This window comes from Mobula birostris, chromosome 13, assembly GCF_030028105.1.
Source record: "Mobula birostris isolate sMobBir1 chromosome 13, sMobBir1.hap1, whole genome shotgun sequence".
NCBI lineage: Eukaryota > Metazoa > Chordata > Chondrichthyes > Myliobatiformes > Myliobatidae > Mobula > Mobula birostris.
Window position 1 is genome coordinate 1,089,985 of NC_092382.1, and position 26,985 is coordinate 1,116,969.

General features: G+C 54.7%; 1 protein-coding gene and 1 pseudogene across 1 annotated transcript in view; one reads left to right on the plus strand and one right to left on the minus strand.

The window, feature by feature from the left end:
* Positions 1-4,643: 4,643 nt before the first annotated feature.
* The window catches only part of LOC140208194 (NACHT, LRR and PYD domains-containing protein 3-like), a 40,791-nt gene continuing 18,449 nt past the window's right edge, over positions 4,644-26,985 (minus strand). The window contains 6 exon segments of the mRNA XM_072276699.1: positions 4,644-6,334; positions 6,336-6,378; positions 6,525-6,692; positions 6,848-7,018; positions 7,174-7,260; positions 7,708-9,445. Of these exon segments, the coding sequence (XP_072132800.1) occupies positions 6,305-6,334; positions 6,336-6,378; positions 6,525-6,692; positions 6,848-7,018; positions 7,174-7,260; positions 7,708-9,445 (2,237 nt within the window). The 3' untranslated portion in view covers positions 4,644-6,304.
* On the plus strand, positions 10,628-14,498 carry LOC140207360 (uncharacterized; annotated as a pseudogene).

The window sequence follows — 26,985 nt, forward strand, 5'->3', positions numbered from 1 at the left end:
TGTCACCCCCTCTCCGTCACCCTAAACCTGTCACCCCTGTCACCCCCTCTCCGTCACCCTAAACCTGTCACCCCCTCTCCGTCACCCCACTTTCAGGGAACCGTCACCCGAAACCTGGTGTGTTCCATCACCACTGTCACCCCCTCTCCGTCACCCTAAACCTGTCACCCCCTCTCCGTCACCCTAAACCTGTCACCCCTGTCACCCCCTCTCCGTCACCCTAAACCTGTCACCACTGTCACCCCCTCTCCATCACCCAAAACCTGTCACCACTGTCATCCCCTCTCCGTCACCCAAAACCTGTCACCCGTCACCCCCTCTCCATCTCCTCACTTTCAGGGAACCGTCACCCGAAACCTGGTGTATTCCATCACCACTGTCACCCCCTCTCCGTCACCCAAACCTGTCACCCCTGTCACCCCCTCTCCGTCACCCTAAACCTGTCACCCCTGTCACCCCCTCTCCGTCACCCCACTTTCAGGGAACCGTCACCCGAAACCTGGTGTGTTCCATCACCACTGTCACCCCCTCTCCGTCACCCTAAACCTGTCACCCCTGTCACCCCCTCTCCGTCACCCTAAACCTGTCACCCCCTCCCCGTCACCCCACTTTCAGGGAACCGTCACCCGAAACCTGGTGTGTTCCATCACCCCTGTCACCCCCTCTCCGTCACCCAAAACCTGTCACCCCCTCTCCGTCACCCTAAACCTGTCACCCCCTCTCCGTCACCCAAAGCCTGTCACCCCCTCTCCGTCTCCCCACTTTCAGGGAACCGTCACCCGAAACCTGGTGTGTTCCATCACCACTGTCACCCCCTCTCCGTCACCCTAAACCTGTCACCCCCTCTCCGTCACCCTAAACCTGTCACCCCTGTCACCCCCTCTCCGTCACCCAAAACCTGTCACCCCTGTCACCCCCTCTCCGTCACCCAAAACCTGTCACCACTGTCACCCCCTCTCTGTCACCCTAAACCTGTCACGCCTGTCACCCCCTCTCCATCTCCTCACTTTCAGGGAACCGTCACCCGAAACCTGGTGTGTTCCATCACCACTGTCACCCCCTCTCCGTCACCCAAAACCTGTCACCCCTGTCACCCCCTCTCCGTCACCCAAAACCTGTCACCACTGTCACCCCCTCTCCGTCACCCTAAACCTGTCACCCCTGTCACCCCCTCTCCGTCACCCAAAACCTGTCACCCCGTCACCCCCTCTCCGTCACCCAAACCTGTCACCCCTGTCACTCCCTCTCCGTCACCCAAAACCTGTCACCACTGTCACCCCCTCTCCGTCACCCTAAACCTGGTGTGTTCCATCACCACTGTCACCCCCTCTCCGTCACCCAAAACCTGTCACCCCCTCTCCGTCACCCAAAACCTGTCACCCGTCACCCCCTCTCCGTCTCCTCACTTTCAGGGAACCGTCACCCGAAACCTGGTGTGTTCCATCACCACTGTCACCCCCTCTCCGTCACCCAAACCTGTCACCCCTGTCACTCCCTCTCCGTCACCCAAAACCTGTCACCACTGTCACCCCCTCTCCGTCACCCTAAACCTGGTGTGTTCCATCACCACTGTCACCCCCTCTCCGTCACCCAAAACCTGTCACCCCCTCTCCGTCACCCAAAACCTGTCACCCGTCACCCCCTCTCCGTCTCCTCACTTTCAGGGAACCGTCACCCGAAACCTGGTGTGTTCCATCACCACTGTCACCCCCTCTCCATCACCCAAAACCTGTCACGCCTGTCACCCCCTCTCCGTCTCCCCACTTTCAGGGAACCGTCACCCGAAACCTGGTGTGTTCCATCACCACTGTCACCCCCTCTCCGTCACCCTAAACCTGTCACCACTGTCACCCCCTCTCCGTCACCCAAAACCTGTCACCCCCTCTCCGTCACCCAAAACCTGGTGTGTTCCGTGAAGAGAAAGCTACATTCCCGAGACAGGAGTTACCAGAGATTTCTCTTCACTCCCCCCAACACTTGTAAACACATCTCCCTCTCCCACACTCCCCCTCTCTCCCCACCCAACGCGCTCCTTCCCTCTCCCCCGACTTTACCCCCATACCCAAACAGCTCTTCTCCTCCTCCTTCTTACTGGCCATCTCTCCCTCTTCACTCCCCCCCTCACTATCTCTTCCCCTCTCACCCCTCCCTCGGAACTACCCCTCTTCTCTCTCACACTCTCAACTCTCCCACACTCTATATCTCCTCTCTGCTCAGCTTTGTCTTTCACCCCCCTTTCCCCCTTTCCGTCTCTCACCCCCTCTCTCCCCTCTCCCTCGTTCACCCCTCTCTGTCCCTCACTCTTCTCGATTTCCCACCCCTCTCCCTCTTTTACCTCGTTCACCCCTCTCCGTCTCTCCCCCCCCCCGTTCTCCACCTTTCCCTCCCTGTCCTACCTCTATCTCCTGCCTCTCACGTTTCCCTCCCCCCTCTACCCTCTGTCTCCCACCGCTCCCTCTCCCCCCGTCTGACTCTCCCGCTATCAACTATTCCCTGCCGCCTCTCCTCTTTCTCCCCATCTCTCTCCCACCCACCCCCTCTCTTCCTCACCCATCGCCCCCCAGTCTGGGTCTCCCACCTCCGCCTACTCCACACTCCCGCTCCCAACCCTACCCCCATCCCCCTCTTTTGTCTGTCTTCCCCGGCCCGAGCCCTTCTCTCTCCCTCTCTCACCCCATGTCTCCCTCTCTCCCTCTGGCAGAGGTCTGTGAGCGGGGTGACGGTGATTTTGCTGGTGAACTGCCTGGTCTCCCTGGTGATGTCTGTCCTCACGGCCATCGTCAACTGCAGGAACCTCGAGTGCTGTGCCGCACGGCCTCCGGTGGTGAGTGGGATCTTCCTGTGCACCTGGGGGGTGGGCGGCGGGGGATGGGACGTGGGTAGAAGAGATGAGGGGAGATGGAAAGCGGGTCGGGAGAGACAAGAGGGAGCAAGAGAGCAGGAGAGGTAGAGAGATGGGGGCAGAAAGGGAATGAAAGGGGTGGGGAGAGGAGGATAGGCTGGGGAGAGAGAGAGGTGGGGGGAAGAGATGGAGGGACAGAGGGAGTGGAGAGGGGACGGAGGGAGAGGGAGGCTGAGGGAGTGGGTAGTGGATCCCGTCTCCTCTCCTCACCTTCTCTTTCTCCCGTCCCCTCCTCAATCTGATCCCTCCCTCTCCCCCACCCACAGAGAATGGTGGTGATCCACGCTAACCAGCCCGCACCGCCGGATCTCGCCTCCATCTTCTCCAGCAAACCGGCGCCCACCCCAGCCTCTGACGGGCCGCGGTGATGACACGTTTCCCGCTCCACGGGACAGCCCAAAGGATTCGGGCCGAGCGGCCTGAGAGAAAAATCAAGGCGGGATTTTGGAGACGGAGTTGGGGGGGGGGTTGGTGGGTAATATTCCTGTGGTCACATTCCTCCCCGTGGGTACCCCCCAGTTCAAGCTCCCTTGTTACAAGTCGGTCTGTCCCACCCTCGCCATCCGGTCACTCCTGAAACACTCCGCTCTCTGTCCCCTCTATCACCGCCCGTCTCACCCTGGCTGGTGGCCATTTTGTGATGGCTGCTATTGATAACTGCTCTCCCAGCATCGTAGAAATAGTCACACCCTTGTCCTCATCTCCCACTCGCTTCCCTCCCTGTTTATTCAATCTCAACTCCTCATCCCTCCTCTCCTCCCCCCCACCCCCAGCTCTCCCAACTCTCCATTTAACCTTCTGCAGACAGACACTCAGTGACCGGGTGTGACCCTCCCTCCCACTTCCTCCACCACGAAGTGTGTCACTCCCTCACACTCACCATCTTGTCAACCCCTTTCCCATTCCATCACTCACAAACCCCTCCTCTCCCTCCCCTCGCTTTCCTCTCCCCACCACCTCGATGTTGTGCACTTTATGATGGTCGGCTGCCATTTTGCGATGCCAATTTTCGCCTCTCCTCATCGCCGCTTCTCTCTCTGTTACCCAGTGAGTCTCTCCACTACTCACCCCGTCACTCCTGACACCCTCCCCTCTCTGTCCCCTTGTCCTTTCTCCCGCCATCCACCACATCCTGGGTGGTGAACATTTTCCGATGGGAAATTTCCCTTCCCTCCGTCGTTGAGTGAGTATCTCCCCTCTCCCTCCGTTACGACACTCAACTCTCCGTCCATCAGCCCTGACCGCGTCCCGACCCCTCGCTCCCCCTTTCCCCTGTCCGCACCCCCTTCTTCTTGCAGCTCGTCTTATTTGCGAAGGATCGTAACCACCCACCCTTCCTGCTCTATTGAGTAAGTCACTCCCTAGACACTCCCCATCCTGTTCCTGCCCACCCTGTCCTATCAGACCCCTCTCTCCTAGTCCTGTAACTTCCCGTCTCTTTCCGTCCCATCACTTCCCCTCCCTCCCCGTCCCATCAGTTTCCCTCCTTCCTGGTCACACCACTCCCACTCCCTTCCTGTCGTTTCACTCCTCCTCACCCCGTCTCAAACCACCAGTTTGTGACAGGAACTTTTACCCCTTTTCGTCCCCTATTGAGTCAGTGACTTCGCCACGGTCACCGTCTCATCAGTCCACTCCTCATCCCCTCACTCCTCTTCCTCCCAAACCCCTCACCCTTCCTCCCCAAAACCCACATGTATATGTGTATGTGTGAATATCTGAGACATATGCACATTAGTTTTTTCAATGAGAAAATTATTAGAATTCAAACATACATGCAATACCCAAGACGATATAAAACACAAATTAAAATACTGTTATTACAATCAATAACACACTCGATCCCGGGATTGTATCCACGGGCACCGTATGTTCCTTCGCCATAGATTCTGTGTGCGACAGTGGCCATTGTAAGTCAGTGTCTCACTCCATCCCTGGCCGCCACATTAACCAAGGAACACACACAAAAATGCTGGTGAACACAGCAGGCCAGGCAGCATCTCTAGGAAGAGGTACAGTCGACGTTTCGGGCCGAGACCCTTCATCAGGACTAACTGAAAGAAGAGATAGTCAGAGATTTGAAAGTGGGAGGGGGAAGGGGAGATCTGAAATGACAGGAGACGACAGGAGGGGGAGGGATGGGGCCAAGAGCTGGACAGTTAATTGGCAAAAGGTATACAGAGATGGAGGAGGGGGAGGGTCATGCGACAGGAGGCCTAGGGAGAAAGAAAGGGGGAAGTGAAACCCACTATAGTGAGAGGCACAGAGGGAGAATAAAGGGAGAGAAAAAAATGGGGAAAAATAATAATGATAATAAATAATAAATAAGGGATGGGGTACGAGGGGGAGGTGGGGCACGTGTGAGTGAGGCGAGGGACAGAAGGATTATACAGATCAATAGTGGCTGAGAGGATCGTGCAGGAGGGAGGGCTTCAGGGTTTTAGATAATTGGGCTTTGTTCCAGGGAAGGTGGGATCTGTTCCGACGGGATGGTTTACACCTGAACTGGAGGGGTACTAACATTCTTGCAGGAAAGTTTGCTAGGGCTGCTTGGGGGGGTTTAAACTAAATCTGCAGGGGGCAGGGATCCAGAATGTGAGAGAGGATAGCGAGATGAAATATAAAGGACAGGTGGGGACTACACGGTTCCGGAACGCGAAGTGTGAAGTAGAGAAAGGTGAGGCGGAACGAGTGATAAGGAGGATACATGTGCAGAGGGATGGTCTGACGGAGCATGGAGTTAAATGCGTGAGCTGCTGACGTGCGGGAATAAATAAGCTGCTCCCGACTCAATCACAGTCACACAGAACTAACTGACCGGCGACAACGGGTGACCGGTTGAATAATCAGTCCCGTTTCTCACCGTCACTCTGTATCGGGGAACCGATGATTATTAAATCACACTTCAGGGCCGTGTCTGAGATCGCTACAGATCCAGGGTCACTTCCGAGGGATTTGTCAATTTAACATCATTATATCAGCCAGACTGCCGAATGCACCGTCCTCAGCAAAGGGAGCAAAAGGATTCTCTCCCGGGATAATCCCACCCGGGACACCGGTGTCCCAGACTGAGCCCCGGACCCCGGGCTCTTCCTGTCTGTGTAATTCCCCGGGTCTCACGTGAAGGGGGGGGGTCTCAAACCCGCACATCTGGCGGAAGCAGCGCCACTGGACAGGAGACGGAAATACGTCAGTACGGGCACGCAAAGATCGACGCAAAGCGCGAGCACGGAACTAGCTCCGTTAGAACGGTTGGGAATTAAACCTGGCGCGCGGTCATTAAGGGTAAGGGGAAGGTGGGGGGGCGGGGCGGGAGTTAAAGGGGAGGGCGGGGAATCGGCCAAAATGTCCCCATCCCGCGGGCGGGGATGTTCACACATTCAGATGTTCACACGGACACTCTCAGTCTGGGTCTGGGTTCCTGCAGAGATCTCAGTTCCTTCCTCCCGGTCTCACTGAACCGATTGTACCACAGCCTGAAACAGATGGGAGAATAAAGATGAAATAAACAGATTACACAACAGTGTCAGTAACAGGGGACAACACTCACAGACAAATATCACCAGAAAACCCGCGGATCTGCTGATATTTTATCACATTGAACATTAACACAGACACTCACCCGATCCATTTGAGACTCGGGAAGGTCAATATGAGGCGGCGGAGAGCGGGGACAGATCGGTCTGTCAGCGAGTTTGATACCAGGTTCAGCACCGTCAGTGATGGGTTTGTACTGAGAGCGGAGACGAGATCCTCGGCACCAGAATCTGTGAGACCGACACGGTCCAGCCTGGAGATGAGAGAGAGTGAGGGTGAAGGACACAGAGAGACAGGAGACGGTACAAATCCCCAGTGTTTATCAGTAACACAATTACTGATCACATTAATATTCAGTGTCAGACACACAGTGACTGTAAACACAATCTCCCACAGTTTGGTACTTACCCCAGTTTCTGTATTTTACACTCCGGGTTCCTCAGAGCCGCAGATACAAGTTTCACTCCTGAATCTCCCAATTTATTATAATTCAGGTTCAGCTCCGTCAGTGATTGGTTTGTACTGAGAGCGGAGACGAGATCCTCGGCACCAGAATCTGTGAGACCGACCTCACACAGCCTGGAGATGGGAGAGAGTGAGTGTGAAGGACACAGAGAGACAGGAGACGGTACAAATCCCCAGTGTTTATCAGTAACACAATTACTGATCACATTAATGTTCAGTGTCAGACACCCAGTGACTGTAAACACAATCTCCCACAGTCTGGTACTTACCCCAGTGTCTGTATTTTACACTCCGGGTTCCTCAGAGCCGCAGACACCAGTTTCACTCCTGAATCTCCCAGTTTATTCCGCCCGAGTCTAAACACAAACAGACAAATTGATAAACAAAGTGATTCAAACCGCGGGTCTGAGGGAATTTTTCTCACTCGGATATTTCAGGAAACATTAAACCCTTCAGTAAATCACTGATCGGAGTTCCCATCACTGTCAATGTCCCTCACTGCCCAGCTCCAGGGTATTGACCGAATGTCAGTAATTTAGTCTGTCGGTGTGACCCTGTAAGCTCCACATATCCTGTCTCATTCCCCGATGGTTAGAAACGTATTCCTGGAGTGAGAGGGCTGAGAGGGGCAGGGATGAAGGGGGAATAGGGATGGGGTAGAGAGATCCCACAGGAGGAAGGGGGATGGCATTTGTCACAATTCTTTACTATCTGATTCACTACAGTTTTACCCAAATCCCTTCACAGTGAAACAACACAATGGGACAGTTTCACAGTTCAGAGTGAGAGATAATTCAAGTTACCTCAACTCCCGGCACTTGTGCAGCCCGGGTCCCAGCCGCTGGATTCCTTCACATTGAATGTGGCATTTCTCCAGGTCGAGGTGTTTTATTCTATCACAGAGTCCGATGACGTGGGACAGGACCGCGCAGTCAATCGGGGTCAGTGTCATTCCACTGAATGAAAGTGTTTTCACAGATCCCAGTGCGGCCTGAGCCAGTCCAGGATTCTGAGACTCAAACAGGTAGTGCAATGTGTTCAGGAGGCTCCTTTTACCAGCTTCACTCCTCGTGTTTCCACTCTGGCGTTTAACCTCCTCCTTCACCCAGTCAATCACCCGGCAGGTTGTTTGATGAGGAAATGGGCCCAGAAACTCCTCCAGGCCCCGAGCTGTCATTGGGTTGGAGAGACCAGCAACAAAACGGAGAAATACCTCAAATCGACCATCTGTCGTGCTGTGGGCTTCAGTGAGGAATTTCAGGATATCTCCGGGATGTGGATTCAGGAATTGCGTGACTGCAGCTACAAACTCTTGGATGGTGAGGTGTGGGAATGTGTACACCACGCTCCGGGCAGAATCCTCTCTCTCCAAAAGCTCCATCAGGAACCCGGACAGGAACTGGGAAGGCTGCAGATTGTAGTTGATCAAATCTCCATCTGTAAACACAATCTTCTTATCGTACACTCCTCTGAAGGCCATCTGACCAACCCTGAGTAACACATCACGGGGGTTCTCAATCTCACGGCCGTGGTTTTTCAGGATGTTGTAAATATAGTAGGAGTACAGTTGGGTGATGGTCTTGGGAACTCGCTGCGGGTCCCTGACTCTTTGTGTGAAGAAGGGGCCCAGTGCCAGAGCGAGGATCCAGCAGTAGGAGGGGTTGTAGCTCATGGTGTACAGGATCTCGTTCTCCTTCACGTGTTTGAAAACAGCTGCTGCCACTGTCTGATCTTCAAAATGCCTGATGAAATATTGCTTCCGTTCCTCACCAACAAATCCCAGGATTTCAGCCCAGACATCGATCTTCGCCTTTTCCAATAAATGTAACACAGTGGGACGGGTGGTCACCAGCACTGAGCACCCTGGGAGCAGCTTGCCCTGGATTAAACTGTACACAATGTCAGACACTTCACACCACCACTCGGGATCTGGGCACTGGTGCTTGGGTTCTGTATTTCTCCGACTGTCAGCAAAATCGATTCTGTGTTTGAATTCATCCAAACCATCGAAAATAAACAGCAATCCCTCTGGGTTCTTCCAGACCTCTCTGAGTAAATTCCCAAAGTAAGGATACTGATCCAGAATCAGTTCCCTCAGGTTTATTCGACAGTTAATACTGTTTAAATCTCGGAATTTGAAACTGAAGACAAACTGGAATTGTTGGTATATTTTCCCTGTGGCCCAGTCATAAACAATCTTTTGTACCATTGTCGTTTTCCCGACCCCTGGGACTCCGGCCACTGCTGCCGAACTCCCAGATTTGGATTTACTCCGGGAAAAGCTGCTCTGGAACAACTGATCTGTCCGGAGTTTCTCCAGCTCTCTGCGGAGATGTTCCTCTCTCCACTCCTCGTGGTCTCTGCCTCTTGCCAGCAGCTCATGTTCCACCAGTCTCCGATCTCGAACAGTAGAAATGACCGTGAGCTCAGCGTATCGATCAACCAGCTGGAAAACCTTCACCTTCTCCCTCATCAGGATCGTGTTCACTCTCAGTGTTTCAGTTTGGGTCCGCAGAGTCTCCTTGTGTTTCTGTTGAACATCTTCCATGGGAACAGACAGTGGACAAACTGTTAGATGCCTCAACTCAGAACTCAGTATTTAAATACACAAGAGTTAGCTCAAAGCTATTGCATTAATTGGATTCTTCAATGGATGCTCGAACAGTAAATTTGATAAACAGACCCCTGACTGGACAGAGAGGCCTGGTCCAGATAAACACCAGATCATCACATTTCACAATTAACTGTGCTGTGAAGGTGAGTATTACCCTGGTAGTTCACTGACACCCGACTGTCTCGTACTGGACAAACTCCCAATACTATCACAGCTGTCATTTATTCCTGTGGAAGAAACTTTTAGTCCCCAGTGTTGATGTGGCATCTGGAGATGGAGGAAAGGATAGTGGGCATTCTGTGAAAGGAACAGGTCAGGGAATCATAGCTCCCCCTCCCCTCTCATCGTCACCCTGTCAGGGAGGTGTGGGCGCTCACAGTGTGTCAGGACCCTGTCAGGGGTGTGTGGGATTTCACATGGTGTCAGGAACCTGTCAGGGGTGTGTGGGGTCTCACAGTGCGTCGGGGTGTGTGGGAGCTCACAGTTTGTCAGGACCATATCTGGGGTTTGTTTAGTCTCAAAGTGCATCAGGAATCTGTCAGGGGTGTGTGGAGTCTCAGTGTGTCAGGATCCTGCAGGTGTGTGTGGGGTCTCACAGTGTGTCAGGACCCTCTCAGGGGCGTGTAGGTTTTCACAGTGTGTCAGGATCCTGCAAGTGTGTGTGGAGTCTCACAATGTGTCTCACAATGTGTCACAACACTGTCAGGAGTGTGTGGGGATCTCACAGTGTGTCCGGACCCTGTCAGTTGAGTGTCGGAATCTCACAGTGTGTCAAGACCCTGCCAGGTGTGGGGGGGGGGGGGGTCTCACAGTCTCAGCATTTTGCCAGGGGTGTATGGCGTCTGGCAATGTGCCAGGACCCTATCCGGTGTGTGTGAGGGTCTTAGAGTGTGTCCTCTCCCTCTCATGTGTGTGTGGGGTCTCACAGTGTGTCAGGACTCTGCCAGGGGTGTGTAGGGTCTCAGAGTGCATTAAGGGTGTGTGGGTTCACACAGATTGTCAGGACCCTGTCAGGGGTGTGTGGGGTCTCAGTGTGTCACGACACTGTCAGGAGTGTGTGGGGTCTCACAGTGTGTCAGGACCCTGTCAGGGGTGTGTGGGTTTTCACAATGTGTCAGGACTCTTTCAGGTGTGTGTTGGGTCTCAAATTGTGTCAGTACCTTGTCAGGGGTGTGTGGGGGTCTTACAGTGTGTCAGGACCCTGCCAGGGGTGTGTGGGGATCTCACACTGTCTCAGGATTTTGTCACGGGTGTGTGGCGTCTGGCAATGTGTCAGGACCCTATCCAGTGCGTGTGGGGGTCTTAAATACTGTGTTCTCTCCCTCTCGTGTGTGTGGGGCCTCACAGTGTGTCAGGAACCTGTGAGTGGTGTGTGGGGTGTTACAGTGTGTCAGGACCCTGTCAGGTGTCTGTGTGCTCTCACAGTGTGTCAGGACCCTGTTAGGGGTGTGGGGGGTCTCAAAGTGTGTGAGGACCCTGTTAGGGGTGTGTGGGGTCTCAAAGTGTGTGAGGACCCTGTCAGCGGTGTGTGGCGTCTCACAGTGTGTCAGGACCCTGTCACGGGTGTGTTGGGTCTCAAAGTGTGTCAGGACCCTGTTAGGGGTGTGTGGGATGTCACATTGTGTCAGGATCCTGTCAGGGGTGAGTGGGCTCTCACAGTGTGTCAGGATCCTGTCAGGGGTGAGTGGGGTCTCACAGTGTGTCAGGAACCTGTTAGAGGTGTGTGGGGTTCCACAGTGTGTCAGGAATCTGTCAGGGGTGTGTGGCGTCTCACAGTGTGTCAGGAACCTGTCAGTTGTGTGTGGGGTCTCACTGTGTGTCCGGACCCTGTCAGGGGTGTGTTGGGATCTCACAGTGTGTCAGGATCCTGTCAGGGGTGTGTGGGGATCTCACAGTGTGTCAAGACCCTGTCAGGGGTGTGTTGGATCTCAAAGTGTGTCAGGATCCTGTCAGGGGTGTGTGGGGATCTCACAGTGTGTCAAGACCCTGTCAGGGGTGTGTTGGGTCTCAAAGTGTGTCAGGACCCTGTTAGGGGTGTGTGGGATGTCACAGTGTGTCAGGACCCTGTCAGCGGTGTGTGTGTGGTCTCAGAGTGTGTGAGTATCCTGTCAGGTGTATGTGGGTTCTCACAGTGTGTCAGGATCCTGTCAGGGGTGAGTGGGGTCTCACAGTGTGTCAGGAATCTGTTAGAGGTGTGTGGGGTTCCACAGTGTGTCAGAAATCTGTCAGGGGTGTGTGGCGTATCACAGTTTGTCAAGACCCTGCCAGGGGTGTGGGGGATCTCAGACTGTCTCAGGATTTTGCCAGGGGTGTATGGCGTCTGGCAATGTGTCAGGACCCTATCCGGTGCGTGTGGGGGTCTTAGAGTGTGTTCTCTCCCTCTCATATGTGTGTGGGGCCTCACAGTGTGTCAGGAACCTGTGAGGGGTATGTGAGGTGTCACAGTGTCTCAGGACCCTGTCAGGTGTGTGTGTGGTCACACAGTGTGTCAGGACCCTGTCAGGTGTCTGTGGGGTCTCACAGCGTGTCAGGACACTGTCAGCGATGTGTCGGGTCTCACAATGTGTCAGGACCCCAACTTGGTTGTGTGGGGTCTCACAGATTGTCAGGACCCTGTCAGGGATGTCTTTGGTCTCACAGTGTGTCAGGAACCTGTCAGGGGTGTGTGGGATCTCACACTGTGTCAGGACCCTGTCAGAGGTTTGTGGGGTCTCACAGTGGGTCAGGACCCTGTCATGGGTTTGTGGGGTCTCACAGTGTGTCAGGACCGTGTGTTAGGGATGTGATGTTGAGGCTCTATAAGGCGCTGGTGAGACCTCACTTGGAGTACTGTGGGCAGTTTTGGTCTCCTTATTTAAGAAAGGATGTGCTGAAGTTGGAGAGGGTACAGAGAAGATTCACGAGAATGATTCCGGGAATGAGAGGGTTAACATATGAGGAACGTTTGTCCGCTCTTGGACTGTATTCCTTGGAGTTTAGAAGAATGAGGGGAGACCTCATAGAAACATTTCGAATGTTAAAAGGCATGGACAGAGTGGATGTGGCAAAGTTGTTTCCCATGATGGGGGAATCTAGTACGAGAGGGCATGACTTCAGGATTGAAGGGCGCCCTTTCAGAACAGAGATGCGAAGAAATTTTTTTAGTCAGAGGGTGGTGAATCTATGGAATTTGTTGCCATGGGCAGCAGTGGAGGCCAAGTCATTGGGCGTATTTAAGGCAGAGATTGATAGGTATCTGAGTAGCCAGGGCATCAAGGTTATGATGAGAAGGCGGCGCAGTGGGACTAAATAGGATAAAATGGATCAGCTCATGGTAAAATGGCGGAGCAGACTCGATGGGCTGAATGGCCTACTTCTGCTCCTTTGTCTTATGGTCTTATGCTCTTATGACCCTGCTAGGGGTATGTAGGGTCTCACACTGTGTCAGGATCTTGACAGGTGTTTGTGGGGTCTCACAGTGCGTCAGGACCCTGTCAGTTGTTTATGGGGTATCTCAGTATTTCAGGATCCCTCCATGGGTGTGTGGGGTCTCACACTGTGTCAGGACTCTGTCCGCGGTGTGTGGGGTCTGACAGTGTGTGAGGAACCTATCAGGGGTGTGTGGGGTCTCACAGCGTGTCAGGACCCTGTCAAGGGTGTGTGGGGTCTCACAGTGTGTCAGGACCCTGTCAGGGGTGTGTGGCATCTCACAGTGTGTCAGGACCTTGTCAGGGGAGTGTGGGGTCTCGCAGTGTGTCAGGACCCTGTCGGGGGTGTGTGGGGTCTCACAGTGTGTCAGGACCCTGTCCGGTGTGTGTGGGGTCTCACAGTTTGTCTGGATCCTGTTAGTAGTGTGTGGAGTCACACAGTGTGCCAAGACCGTGTCAGTAGTTTGTGGGGTCTCACAGTGGGTCAGGGTCTCACAGTATGCCAGGACGCTAACTATGTTCTGTGGGGTCTGACAGTGAGTCAGTATCCTGTCAGGTGTTTGTGGGGTCTCACAGTGTGTCAGGACCCTGTCCGGGATTAGTGGGGATCTCACAAGTGTGTCTGGATTCTGAAAGGGGTGAGTTGGGTCTCAAAGTGTATCAAGACCCCGTCAGTAGTGTGTGGCATCTCACGGTTTGTCAGGACCCTGTCAGGGGTGTATGGGCTTTCACAGTGTGTCAGGACCTTGTCAGGCGTGTTTGGGGTCTCACATTGTGTCAGGACCCTATCAGTGATGAGTGGGGTTCTCATAGTGTGTCAGGACTCTGTCAGGGGTGTGTTGGGTCTCAAAGTGTGTCAGGACCCTGTAAGGGGTGTGTGGGATGTCACAGTGTGTCAGGACCCTGTCAGTGGTGTGTGTGGTCTCAGAGTGTTTCAGGATCCTGTCAGGGGTGTGTTGGGTCTCGCTGAGTGTCAGGACCATTTCAGTGGTGTGTAGGGTCTCACAGTGCATCTGGGTGTGTGGGAGCTCACAGTTTGTTAGGACCATGTCAGAGGTGTGTTTATTCTCAAAGTGCGTCAGGAATCTGCCAGGGGTGTGTGGGGTCTCACAGAGTGTCAGGACCCTGTCAGTAGTGTGTGGGGTCTCACAGTGTGTCAGGAACCTGCCAGGGGTGTGTGGGGTCTCACAGTGTGTCAGGACCCTGTCAGTAGTGTGTGGGGTCTCACAGTGTGTCAGGACCCTGTCAGGGGTGTGTGGGGTTTCACAGTGTGTCAGGAATCTGTCAGGGGTGTGTAAGGTCTCACAGTTTGTCAGGACCCTGTCAGGGATTAGTGGGGATCTCACAGTATGTCAGGATTCTGAAAGGGGTATGTTGGGTCTCAAACTGTGTCAAGACCCTGTCAGGGTTGTGTGGGGCCTCGCAGTGCATCAGGACCCTGTCAGGGGTGTCTGGCGTCTCGCAGTGCGTCAGGACCCTGTCAGGGGTGTGTGGCGTCTCACAGTTTGTCAGGACCCTGTCAGCGGTGTATGTGGTTTCACAGTGTGTCAGGATTCTGAAAGGGGTTTGTTAGGTCTCAAAGTGTGTCACGACCCTGTCAGGGGTGTGTGGGGTCTGACTGTGTGTCAGGACCCTGTCAGGGGTGTGTTTAGTCTCAAAGTGCGTCAGGAATCTGCGAGGGGTGTGTGTGGTCTCGCAGTGTGTCAGGACCCTGTCAGCGGTGTGTGGGGTCTCACTGTGTGTCAGGACCCTGTCAGGGGCGTGTGGGGACTCACAGTTTATCAGTGCCCTGTTAGGTATGTGTTGGGTTGCACAGTGTGTCAGGACTCTGTCAGGGGTGTGTAAGGTATCACAGTTTGTCTGGATCCTGTTAGTAGTGTGTGGAGTCACACAGTGTGTCAAGACCGTGTCAGTAGTTTGTGGGGTCTCACAGTGGGTCAGGGTCTCACAGTATGCCAAGACGCTAACTATGTTCTGTGGGGTCTGTCAGTGAGTCCGGACCCTGTCAGGTGTGTGTGGGGTCTCACAGTGTGTCAGGACCCTGTCAGGTGTTTGTTGTCTCACAGTGTGTCAGAACCCTACCAGGGGGGTGTGGGGTGTCACATTGTGTCAGGAACCTGTCAGTTGTGTGTGGGGTCTCATTGTGTGTCTGGACCCTGTCAGGGGTGTGTAAGGTCTCACGGTTTGTCAGGACCCTGTCAGCAGTGTGTGTGGTCTCACAGTGTGTCAGGAGCCTGTCAGAGCTGTGTGGGATCTCACAGTTTGTCTGGATCCTGTTAGTAGTGTGTGGAGTCACACAGTGTGTCAAGACCGTGTCAGTAGTTTGTGGGGTCTCACAGTGTGTCAGGACCCTGTCAGGTGTGTGTGGGGTCTCACAGTGTGTCAGGACCCTGTCAGGTGTGTGTGGGGTCTCACAGTGTGTCAGAACCCTGCCGGGGGGTGTGGGGTGTCACAATGTGTCAGGACCCTATCCGGTGAGTGTGGGAGTCTTAGAGTGTGTCTCTTTCATGTGTGTGTGGGGTCTCACAGTGTGTCAGGACCCTGTCAGGTGTTTGTTGTCTCACAGTGTGTCAGAACCCTACCAGGGGGGTGTGGGGTGTCACATTGTGTCAGGAACCTGTCAGTTGTGTGTGGGGTCTCATTGTGTGTCTGGACCCTGTCAGGGGTGTGTAAGGTCTCACGGTTTGTCAGGACCCTGTCAGCAGTGTGTGTGGTCTCACAGTGTGTCAGGAGCCTGTCAGAGCTGTGTGGGATCTCACAGTTTGTCTGGATCCTGTTAGTAGTGTGTGGAGTCACACAGTGTGTCAAGACCGTGTCAGTAGTTTGTGGGGTCTCACAGTGTGTCAGCACTCTGTCAGGGGTGTGTGGCATCTCACAGTGTGTCAGGACCCTGTTGTGGCGGGGGTGGGAGCGTGTCTCACAGTGTGTCAGGAACCTGTGTGGGGTCTCACAATGTGTCAGCACCACAGCTGCGTTGTGTGGGGTTTCACAGTGTGTCAGGGAACAGTCAGGTTAGTGTGGGGTCTCACAGCGTGTCACGATCCTGCCATGGTTGTGTGGGGTCTCACAGTGTGTCAGGACCCTGTCAGGGGTGTATGAGGTCTCACAGTAGGTCAGGACCCTAACTACGTTCCGTGGGGTCTGACAGTGAGTCAGATCTCGTCAAGGGTGTTTGGGGTCTCTCAGTGGGTCAGGACCCTGCCAGAGGTGTGTGGGGTGTCACACTGTGTCAGGACCCTGCCAGAGGTGTGTGGGGTGTCACACTGTGTCAGGACCCTGCCAGAGGTGTGTGGGGGTCTCACACAGTGCCAGGACCCTGTCAGTTGTGTGCGGGGTCTGACAGGGAGTCAGGACCCTGTCAGGTGTGTGTGGGGTCTCATACTGTCTCAGGATTTTGTCAGGGGTGTGTGGCATCTGGCAATGTGTCAGGACCCTATCCGGTGCGTGTGGGGGTTTTAGAGTGTGTCCTCTTCATCTCGTGTGTGTGCGGTGTCTTACGATTTGTAAGGAGCCTGTCAGGGGTGTGTGTGGTCTCACAGTGTGTCAGAATCCTGTCAGGGGTGTGTGGGTCTCACAGTGTGTCAGGACTGTGTCAGTGGCTTGTGGGGTCTCACAGTATGTCAGGACGCTAAATAGGTTCTGTGGGGTCTGACAGTGAGTCAGGACCCTGCCAGGGGTGTGTGGGTCACAGAGTGTGTCAAGACCCGTCAGGGGTGTGTGGGGTCTCATAGTGTGTTAGGAACCTGTCAGGGGTGTGTGGGGATCTCAGTGTGTTAGGACCCTGTCAGGGGTGTGTGGGGATCTCACAGTGTGTCAAGACCCTGCCAGGGGTGTGGGGGGTCTCACACTGTCTCAGCATTTTGCCAGGGGTGTATAGCGTCTGGGAATGTGCAATGTGTCAGGACCCTATCAGGTGCCTGTGGGGATCTTAGAGTGTGTCCTCTCCGTCTCATGGGTGTGTGGGATCTCCTAGTGGGTCAGGAAACTGTCGGGGTGACTGGGGTCTCACACTGTGTCAGGATCTTGACAGGTGTGTGTGGGGTCTCACAGTGTGTCAGGACCCTGTCAGATGTTTGTGGGGTATCTCAGTATTTCAGGATCCCTCCATGGGTGTGTGGGGTGTCTCACACTGTGTCAGGACTCTGTCCGGGGTGTGTGGGGTCTGACAGTGTGTGAGGACCCTGTCAGGGGTGCGTGGGGTCTCACAGTGTGTCAGGATCCTGTCAGCGGTGTGTGGCGTCTCACAGTGTGTCAGGAACCTGTCAGGGGTGTGTGGGGTCTCGCAGTGCGTCAGGACCCTGCCAGGGGTGTGTGGGGTCTCACAGTGTGTCAGGAACCTGTCAGGGGTGTGTGGGGTCTCGCAGTGCGTCAGGACCCTGCCAGGGGTGTGTGGGGTCTCACAGTGTGTCAGGATCCTCCAGGTGTGTGTGGGGTCTCACAGTGTGTCAAGACCCTGCAAGGGGTGTGGGGGGGGGGTCTCACACAGTCTCTGCATTTTGTCAGGGGTGTATGGCATCTGGCAATGTGTCAGGACCCTATCCGGTGCGTGTGGGGGTCTTAAGAGTGTGTTCTCTCCCTCTCATGTGAGTGTGGGGCCTCACAGTGTGTCAGGAAACTGTGAGGGGTGTGTGGGGTGTCACAGTGTCTCAGGACCCTGTCAGGTGTCTGTGGGGTCCCACAACGTGTCAGGACACTGTCAGGGATGTGTCGGGTCTCACAATTTGTCAGGACCACAACTGGGCTGTGTGGGGTCTCACAGTTTGTCAGGACCCTGTCAGGGATGTCTTTGGTCTCACATTGTGTCAGGAACCTGTCGGGGTGTGTGGGATCTCACACTGTGTCAGGACACTGTCAGCGATGTGTGGGGCCTCACAGTTTGTCAGTATGCCGTCAGAGGTTTGTGGGGTCTCACGGTGGATCAGGACCCTGTCATGGGTGTCTGGGGTTTCACAGTGTGTCAGGACACTGTCACGGGTTTGTGGGGTCTCACAGTGTGTCAGGACCCTGCCAGGGGTGTGGGTTCTCACACTGTGTCAGGACCCTGTCAGGGGTGTGTGGGGTCTCACTGAGTGTCAGGACTCTTTCAGTCGTGTGTAGGGTCCTGCAGTGCTTCGTGATGTGCGGGAGCTCACAGTTTGTCAGGACCAAGTCAGGGGTGTGTTTAGTCTCAAAGTGCGTCAGGAACCTGCCAGGGGTGTGTGGGGTCTCACTGTGTGTCAGGACCCTGTATGGGGTGGGTAGGGACTCACAGTCTGTCAGGACCTGTCAGGGATGTGTGGGTCTTCACGGCGTGTCAGAAGCCTGTCAGGGGCATGTGTGGTCTCACAGTTTGTCAGGCCCCTGTTAGGTATGTGTTGGGTTGCAAGTGTGTCAGGACCCTGTCAGCGGTGTGCGTGGTTTCTCAGTGTGTCAGGACTCTGTCAGGGGTGTTTGGGGTCTCACAGTGTTTCAAGACCCTGTCAGAGCTGTGTGGGGTCTCACAGTTTGTCTGGATCCTGTTAGTAGTCTGTGGAGTCACACAGTGTGTCAAGACCGTGTCAGTAGTTTGTGGGGTCTCAGAGTGGGTCATGGTCTCACAGTATGCCAGGACACTAACTATGTTTTGTGGGGTCTGACAGTGAGTCTGGACCCTGTCAGGGGTGTGTGGGGTGTCACAGTGTGTCAGGACCCTATCAGGTGTTTGTGGGTCTCTCAGTGTGTCAGAACCCTTCCAGGGGTGTGTGGTGTCTCACACTGTGTCAGGATCTTGTCAGGGGTGTGTGGGGTCTCACAGTGTGTCAGGACCCTATCTGGTGAGTGTGGGGGTCTTAGAGTATGTCCCTTTCATGTGTGTGTGGGGTCTCACAGTGTGTCAGGACCCTGTCAGGTGTTTGTTGTCTCACAGTGTGTCAGAACCCTGCCAGGGGGGTGTAGGGTGTCTCATTGTGTCAGGAACCTGTCAGTTGTGTGTGGGGTTCCACTGTGTGTCCGGACCCTGTCAGGGGTGTGTGGAGATCTCACAGTGTGTCAAGACCCTGCCAGGGGTGTGGGGGGTCTCACACTGTCTCAGCATTTTGCCAGGGGTGTATGGCATCTGGCAATGTGTCAGGACCCTATCCGGTGCGTGTGGGGATGTTACAGTGTGTTCTCTCCCTCTCATGTGTGTGTGGCGTCTCACAGTGTGTCAGGACCCTGCCAGGGGTGTGTGGGGTCTCACAGTGTGTCAAGACCCTGTCAGCGGTTATTGGGGTCTCACAGTGTGTCAGGATCTTGTCAGGGGTGTTTTGGCTCTCAGAGTGTGTCAGGACTCTGCCAGGGGTGTGTAGGGTCTCAGAGTGCATCAGGGGTGTGTGGGTTCACACAGATTATCAGCATCCTGCCAGGTGTGTGTGGATCACACAGTGTGTCAGGACCCTGTCAGGTGTGTGTCGGGTCTCACAATGTGTCAGGACCCCAACTGGGTTGTGTGGGGTCTCACACTGTGTCAGGACCCTGTCAGCGACGTGTGGGGTCTCACAGTGTGTCAGGACCCCGTCAGAGGTTTGTGGGATCTCACACTGTGTCAGGACCCTGTCAGCGATGTGTGGGGTCTCACAGTGTGTCAGGACCCCGTCAGAGGTTTGTGGCGTCTCACAGTGGGTCAGGACCCTGGCATGGGTGTCTGGGGTTTCACAGTGTGTCTGGACACTGTCACGGGTTTGTGGGGTCTCACAGTGTGTCAGGACCCTGCCAGGGGTGTGGGGGTCTCACACTGAGTCAGGACCCGTCAGGGGTGTGGGGGTCTCACACTGAGTCAGGACCCATCAGGGGTGTGTGGGGACTCACTGTGTGTCAGGACCCTGCTAGGGGTGTGGGGGTCTCACACTGAGTCAGGACCCGTCAGGGGTGTGTGGGGACTCACTGTGTGTCAGGACCCTGCCAGGGGTGTGTAGGCTCTCAGAGTGCATCAGGGGTGTGTGGGTTCACACAGATTGTCAGCACCCTGCCAGGGGTGTGTGGGTCACACAGTGTCAGGAACCTGTCAGGGGTGTGTGGGGTCTCAGTGTGTCAGGACCCTGTCAGGTGTGTGTGGGGTCTCACAGTGTGTCACGACACTGTCAGGAATGTGTGGGGTCTCACAGTGTGTCAGGACTCTGTCAGTTGTGTGTTGGGTCTCAAAGTGTGTCAATACCTTGTCAGGGGCGTGTGGGGTCTCACAGTGTGTCACGACACTGTCAGGAATGTGTGGGGTCTCACAGTGTGACAAGACCCAGTCAGGGGCGTGTGGGTTTTCACAGTGTGTCAGGACTCTGTCAGTTGTGTGTTGGGTCTCAAAGTGTGTCAGTACCTTGTCAGGGGTGTGTGGGGATCTCACAGTGTGTCAAGACCCTGCCAGGGGTGTGGGGGTTCTCAGACTGTCTCAGGATTTTGCCAGGGGTGTATGGCGTCTGCCAATGTGTCAGGTCCCTATCCGGTGGGTGTGGAGGTCTTAGAGTGTGTCACCTCTCTCTATCGTGTGTGTGGGGCCTCACAGTGTGTCAGGAACCTATGAGCGGTGTGTGGGGTGTCACAGTGTGTCAGGACCCTGTATTGGGTGTTTGTGGTCTCACAGTGTGTCAGGACCCTGTCAGGTGTCTGTGGGGTCTCACAGTGTGTCAGGACACTATCAGGGATGTGTTGGGTTTCACAATGTGTCAGGAGCCCAACTGGGTTGTGTGGGGTCTCACCGTTTGTCAGGACCAAGTCAGGGGTGTGTTTAGTCTCAAAGTGCGTCAGGAATCTGCCAGGGGTCTGTGGGGTCTCACAATGTGTCAGGAACCTGTTAGAGGTGTGTGGGGTCTCACATTGTGTCAGGATTCTGTCAGGGGTATGTGGTGTCTCACAGTTTGTCAGGACCCTGTCAGCGGTGTGTGGGGTCTCACAGTTTGTCAGGACCCTGTCAGGGATGTCTCAAGGTGCATCAGGAATCTGCCAGGGGTGTGTGGGGTCTCACAGTGTGTCAGGACGCTGTCACGGGTGTGTGGGGTCTCACTGTGTGTCAGGACCCTGTATGGGGTGGGTAGGGACTCACAGTCTGTCAGGACCTGTCAGGGATGTGTGGGGCTTCACGGTGTGTCCAGACTTTGTCAGGGGTGTGTGGGGATCTCACAGTGTGTCAGGACCCTGTCAGGTGTGCGTGGGTATCTCACAGTGCATCAGGGCCCTGTCAGGGATGTGTAGGGTCGCACAGTGCATCAGGGGTGTGTGGGATCACACAGATTTTCAGGACTCTGCCAGGGGTGTGTGGGGTCTCACAGTGTGTCAGGACCCTGTCAGGAGTGTGTGGGGTCTCACTGTGTGTCAGGACCCTGTAAGGGGTGTGTAGGGTCTCACAGTTTGTCAGGGCCCTGTTAGGTATGTGTGGGGTTGTACAGTGTGCAGGGCTCTGTCAGGGCTGTGTAAGGTCTCACGGTTTGTCAGGACCCTGTCAGGGGTGTGTGGGGTTTCACAGCGTGTCAGGAGCCTGTCAGGTGAGTTTGGGGTCTCACAGTGTGTCAGGGCCCTGTCAGGGGTGTGTGGGGATCTCACAGTGTGTCAGGACCCTGTCTGGTGTGTGTGGGGATCTCACAGTGTGTCAGGATCCTTTCAGTGGTGTGTAGGGTCTCACACTGTGTCAGGGTGTGTGGGAGCTCACAGTTTGTCAGTGCCACGTCAGGGGTGTGTTTAGTCTCAAGGTGCATCAGGAATCTGCCAGGGGTGTGTGGGGTTTCACAGTGTGTCAGGACCCTGTCAGGTGTGCGTGGGTATCTCACAGTGCATCAGGGCCCTGTCAGGGATGTGCAGGGTCGCACAGTGCATCAGGGGTGTGTGGGATCACACAGATTTTCAGGACTCTGTCAGGGGTGTGTGGGGTCTCACAGTGTGTCAGGACCCTGTCAGGAGTGTGTGGGGTCTCACAGTGTGTCAGGACCCTGCCAGTGGTGTGTTTGGACTCACAGTGTGTAAGGAAACTGCCAGATAATGTTTGGGGTCTCACAGTATGTCAGGATCCTGTCAGGGGTTTTTTGAGTCTCACAGGGTGTCAGGACCCTGCCAGGGGTGTGTGGGGTCTCACAGTGTGTCAGGACCCTGTAAGGGGTGTGTAGGGTCTCACAGTTTGTCAGGGCCCTGTCAGGAGTGTGTGGGGTCTCACAGTGTGTCAGGACCCTGTAAGGGGTGTGTAGGGTCTCACAGTTTGTCAGGGCCCTGTTAGGTATGTGTGGGGTTGTACAGTGTGCAGGACTCTGTCAGGGGTGTGTGGGGTTTCACAGTGTGTCAGGAGCCTGTCAGGCGTGTTTGGGGTCTCACAGTGTGTCAGGGCCCTGTCAGGGGTGTGTGGGGTTCTCAGTGTGTCAGGATCCTTTCAGTGGTGTGTAGGGTCTCACAGTGTGTCGGGGTGTGTGGGAGCTCACAGTTTGTCAGTACAACATCAGGGGTGTTTTTAGTCTCAAAGTGAGTTAGGAATCTGCCAGGTGTGTGTGGGGTCTCACAGTGTGTCAGGACCCTGTCAGGGGTTTGTGGGGATCTCACAGTGTGTCAGGATCCTTTCAGTGGTGTGTAGGGTCTCACAGTGTGTCGGGGTGTGTGGGAGCTCACAGTTTGTCAGTACAACATCAGGGGTGTTTTTAGTCTCAAAGTGCGTTAGGAATCTGCCAGGTGTGTGTGGGGTCTCACAGTGTGTCAGGACCCTGTCAGGGGTTTGTGGGGATCTCACAGTGTGTCAGGATCCTTTCAGTGGTGTGTAGGGTCTCACAGTGTGTCGGGGTGTGTGGGAGCTCACAGTTTGTCAGTACAACATCAGGGGTGTTTTTAGTCTCAAAGTGCGTTAGGAATCTGCCAGGTGTGTGTGGGGTCTCACAGTGTGTCAGGACCCTGTCAGGGGTTTGTGGGGATCTCACAGTGTGTCAGGATCCTTTCAGTGGTGTGTAGGGTCTCACAGTGTGTCGGGGTGTGTGGGAGCTCACAGTTTGTCAGTACAACATCAGGGGTGTTTTTAGTCCCAAAGTGCATCAGGAATCTGCCAGGTGTGTGTTGGGTCTCACAGTGTGTCAGGACCCTGTCAGGGGTTTCTGGGGTCTCACAGTGTTAGGACCCTGCCAGTGGTGTGTTTGGACTCACAGTGTGTAAGGAAACTGCCAGATAATGTTTGGGGTCTCACAGTATGTCAGGATCCTGTCAGGGGTTTTTTGAGTCTCACAGGGTGTCAGGACCCTGCCAGGGGTGTGTGGGGTCTCACAGTGTGTCAGGACCCTGTCAGGAGTGCGTGGGGTCTCACTGTGTGTCAGGACCCTGTAAGGGGTGTGTAGGGTCTCACAGTTTGTCAGGGCCCTGTTAGGTATGTGTGGGGTTGTACAGTGTGCAGGACTCTGTCAGGGGTGTGTGGGGTTTCACAGTGTGTCAGGAGCCTGTCAGGTGTGTGTGGGGTCTCACAGTGTGTCAGGGCCCTGTCAGGGGTTTGTGGGGATCTCACAGTGTGTCAGGATCCTTTCAGTGGTGTGTAGGGTCTCACAGTGTGTCGGGGTGTGTGGGAGCTCACAGTTTGTCAGTACAACATCAGGGGTGTTTTTAGTCTCAAAGTGCGTTAGGAATCTGCCAGGTGTGTGTGGGGTCTCACAGTGTGTCAGGACCCTGTCAGGGGTTTGTGGGGATCTCACAGTGTGTCAGGATCCTTTCAGTGGTGTGTAGGGTCTCACAGTGTGTCGGGGTGTGTGGGAGCTCACAGTTTGTCAGTACAACATCAGGGGTGTTTTTAGTCTCAAAGTGCGTTAGGAATCTGCCAGGTGTGTGTGGGGTCTCACAGTGTGTCAGGACCCTGTCAGGGGTTTGTGGGAATCTCACAGTGTGTCAGGATCCTTTCAGTGGTGTGTAGGGTCTCACAGTGTGTCGGGGTGTGTGGGAGCTCACAGTTTGTCAGTACAACATCAGGGGTGTTTTTAGTCTCAAAGTGCGTTAGGAATCTGCCAGGTGTGTGTGGGGTCTCACAGTGTGTCAGGACCCTGTCAGGGGTTTGTGGGGATCTCACAGTGTGTCAGGATCCTTTCAGTGGTGTGTAGGGTCTCACAGTGTGTCGGGGTGTGTGGGAGCTCACAGTTTGTCAGTACAACATCAGGGGTGTTTTTAGTCTCAAAGTGCGTTAGGAATCTGCCAGGTGTGTGTGGGGTCTCACAGTGTGTCAGGACCCTGTCAGGGGTTTGTGGGGATCTCACAGTGTGTCAGGATCCTTTCAGTGGTGTGTAGGGTCTCACAGTGTGTCGGGGTGTGTGGGAGCTCACAGTTTGTCAGTACAACATCAGGGGTGTTTTTAGTCCCAAAGTGCATCAGGAATCTGCCAGGTGTGTGTTGGGTCTCACAGTGTGTCAGGACCCTGTCAGGGGTTTGTGGGGTCTCACAGTGTTAGGACCCTGCCAGTGGTGTGTTTGGACTCACAGTGTGTAAGGAAACTGCCAGATAATGTTTGGGGTCTCACAGTATGTCAGGATCCTGTCAGGGGTTTTTTGAGTCTCACAGGGTGTCAGGACCCTGCCAGGGGTGTGTGGGGTCTCACAGTGTGTCAGGACCCTGTAAGGGGTGTGTAGGGTCTCACAGTTTGTCAGGGCCCTGTCAGGAGTGTGTGGGGTCTCACAGTGTGTCAGGACCCTGTAAGGGGTGTGTAGGGTCTCACAGTTTGTCAGGGCCCTGTTAGGTATGTGTGGGGTTGTACAGTGTGCAGGACTCTGTCAGGGGTGTGTGGGGTTTCACAGTGTGTCAGGAGCCTGTCAGGCGTGTTTGGGGTCTCACAGTGTGTCAGGGCCCTGTCAGGGGTGTGTGGGGTTCTCAGTGTGTCAGGATCCTTTCAGTGGTGTGTAGGGTCTCACAGTGTGTCGGGGTGTGTGGGAGCTCACAGTTTGTCAGTACAACATCAGGGGTGTTTTTAGTCTCAAAGTGCGTTAGGAATCTGCCAGGTGTGTGTGGGGTCTCACAGTGTGTCAGGACCCTGTCAGGGGTTTGTGGGGATCTCACAGTGTGTCAGGATCCTTTCAGTGGTGTGTAGGGTCTCACAGTGTGTCGGGGTGTGTGGGAGCTCACAGTTTGTCAGTACAACATCAGGGGTGTTTTTAGTCCCAAAGTGCATCAGGAATCTGCCAGGTGTGTGTTGGGTCTCACAGTGTGTCAGGACCCTGTCAGGGGTTTCTGGGGTCTCACAGTGTTAGGACCCTGCCAGTGGTGTGTTTGGACTCACAGTGTGTAAGGAAACTGCCAGATAATGTTTGGGGTCTCACAGTATGTCAGGATCCTGTCAGGGGTTTTTTGAGTCTCACAGGGTGTCAGGACCCTGCCAGGGGTGTGTGGGGTCTCACAGTGTGTCAGGACCCTGTCAGGAGTGCGTGGGGTCTCACTGTGTGTCAGGACCCTGTAAGGGGTGTGTAGGGTCTCACAGTTTGTCAGGGCCCTGTTAGGTATGTGTGGGGTTGTACAGTGTGCAGGACTCTGTCAGGGGTGTGTGGGGTTTCACAGTGTGTCAGGAGCCTGTCAGGTGTGTGTGGGGTCTCACAGTGTGTCAGGGCCCTGTCAGGGGTTTGTGGGGATCTCACAGTGTGTCAGGATCCTTTCAGTGGTGTGTAGGGTCTCACAGTGTGTCGGGGTGTGTGGGAGCTCACAGTTTGTCAGTACAACATCAGGGGTGTTTTTAGTCTCAAAGTGCGTTAGGAATCTGCCAGGTGTGTGTGGGGTCTCACAGTGTGTCAGGACCCTGTCAGGGGTTTGTGGGGATCTCACAGTGTGTCAGGATCCTTTCAGTGGTGTGTAGGGTCTCACAGTGTGTCGGGGTGTGTGGGAGCTCACAGTTTGTCAGTACAACATCAGGGGTGTTTTTAGTCTCAAAGTGCGTTAGGAATCTGCCAGGTGTGTGTGGGGTCTCACAGTGTGTCAGGACCCTGTCAGGGGTTTGTGGGAATCTCACAGTGTGTCAGGATCCTTTCAGTGGTGTGTAGGGTCTCACAGTGTGTCGGGGTGTGTGGGAGCTCACAGTTTGTCAGTACAACATCAGGGGTGTTTTTAGTCTCAAAGTGCGTTAGGAATCTGCCAGGTGTGTGTGGGGTCTCACAGTGTGTCAGGACCCTGTCAGGGGTTTGTGGGGATCTCACAGTGTGTCAGGATCCTTTCAGTGGTGTGTAGGGTCTCACAGTGTGTCGGGGTGTGTGGGAGCTCACAGTTTGTCAGTACAACATCAGGGGTGTTTTTAGTCTCAAAGTGCGTTAGGAATCTGCCAGGTGTGTGTGGGGTCTCACAGTGTGTCAGGACCCTGTCAGGGGTTTGTGGGGATCTCACAGTGTGTCAGGATCCTTTCAGTGGTGTGTAGGGTCTCACAGTGTGTCGGGGTGTGTGGGAGCTCACAGTTTGTCAGTACAACATCAGGGGTGTTTTTAGTCCCAAAGTGCATCAGGAATCTGCCAGGTGTGTGTTGGGTCTCACAGTGTGTCAGGACCCTGTCAGGGGTTTGTGGGGTCTCACAGTGTTAGGACCCTGCCAGTGGTGTGTTTGGACTCACAGTGTGTAAGGAAACTGCCAGATAATGTTTGGGGTCTCACAGTATGTCAGGATCCTGTCAGGGGTTTTTTGAGTCTCACAGGGTGTCAGGACCCTGCCAGGGGTGTGTGGGGTCTCACAGTGTGTCAGGACCCTGTAAGGGGTGTGTAGGGTCTCACAGTTTGTCAGGGCCCTGTCAGGAGTGTGTGGGGTCTCACAGTGTGTCAGGACCCTGTAAGGGGTGTGTAGGGTCTCACAGTTTGTCAGGGCCCTGTTAGGTATGTGTGGGGTTGTACAGTGTGCAGGACTCTGTCAGGGGTGTGTGGGGTTTCACAGTGTGTCAGGAGCCTGTCAGGCGTGTTTGGGGTCTCACAGTGTGTCAGGGCCCTGTCAGGGGTGTGTGGGGTTCTCAGTGTGTCAGGATCCTTTCAGTGGTGTGTAGGGTCTCACAGTGTGTCGGGGTGTGTGGGAGCTCACAGTTTGTCAGTACAACATCAGGGGTGTTTTTAGTCTCAAAGTGCGTTAGGAATCTGCCAGGTGTGTGTGGGGTCTCACAGTGTGTCAGGACCCTGTCAGGG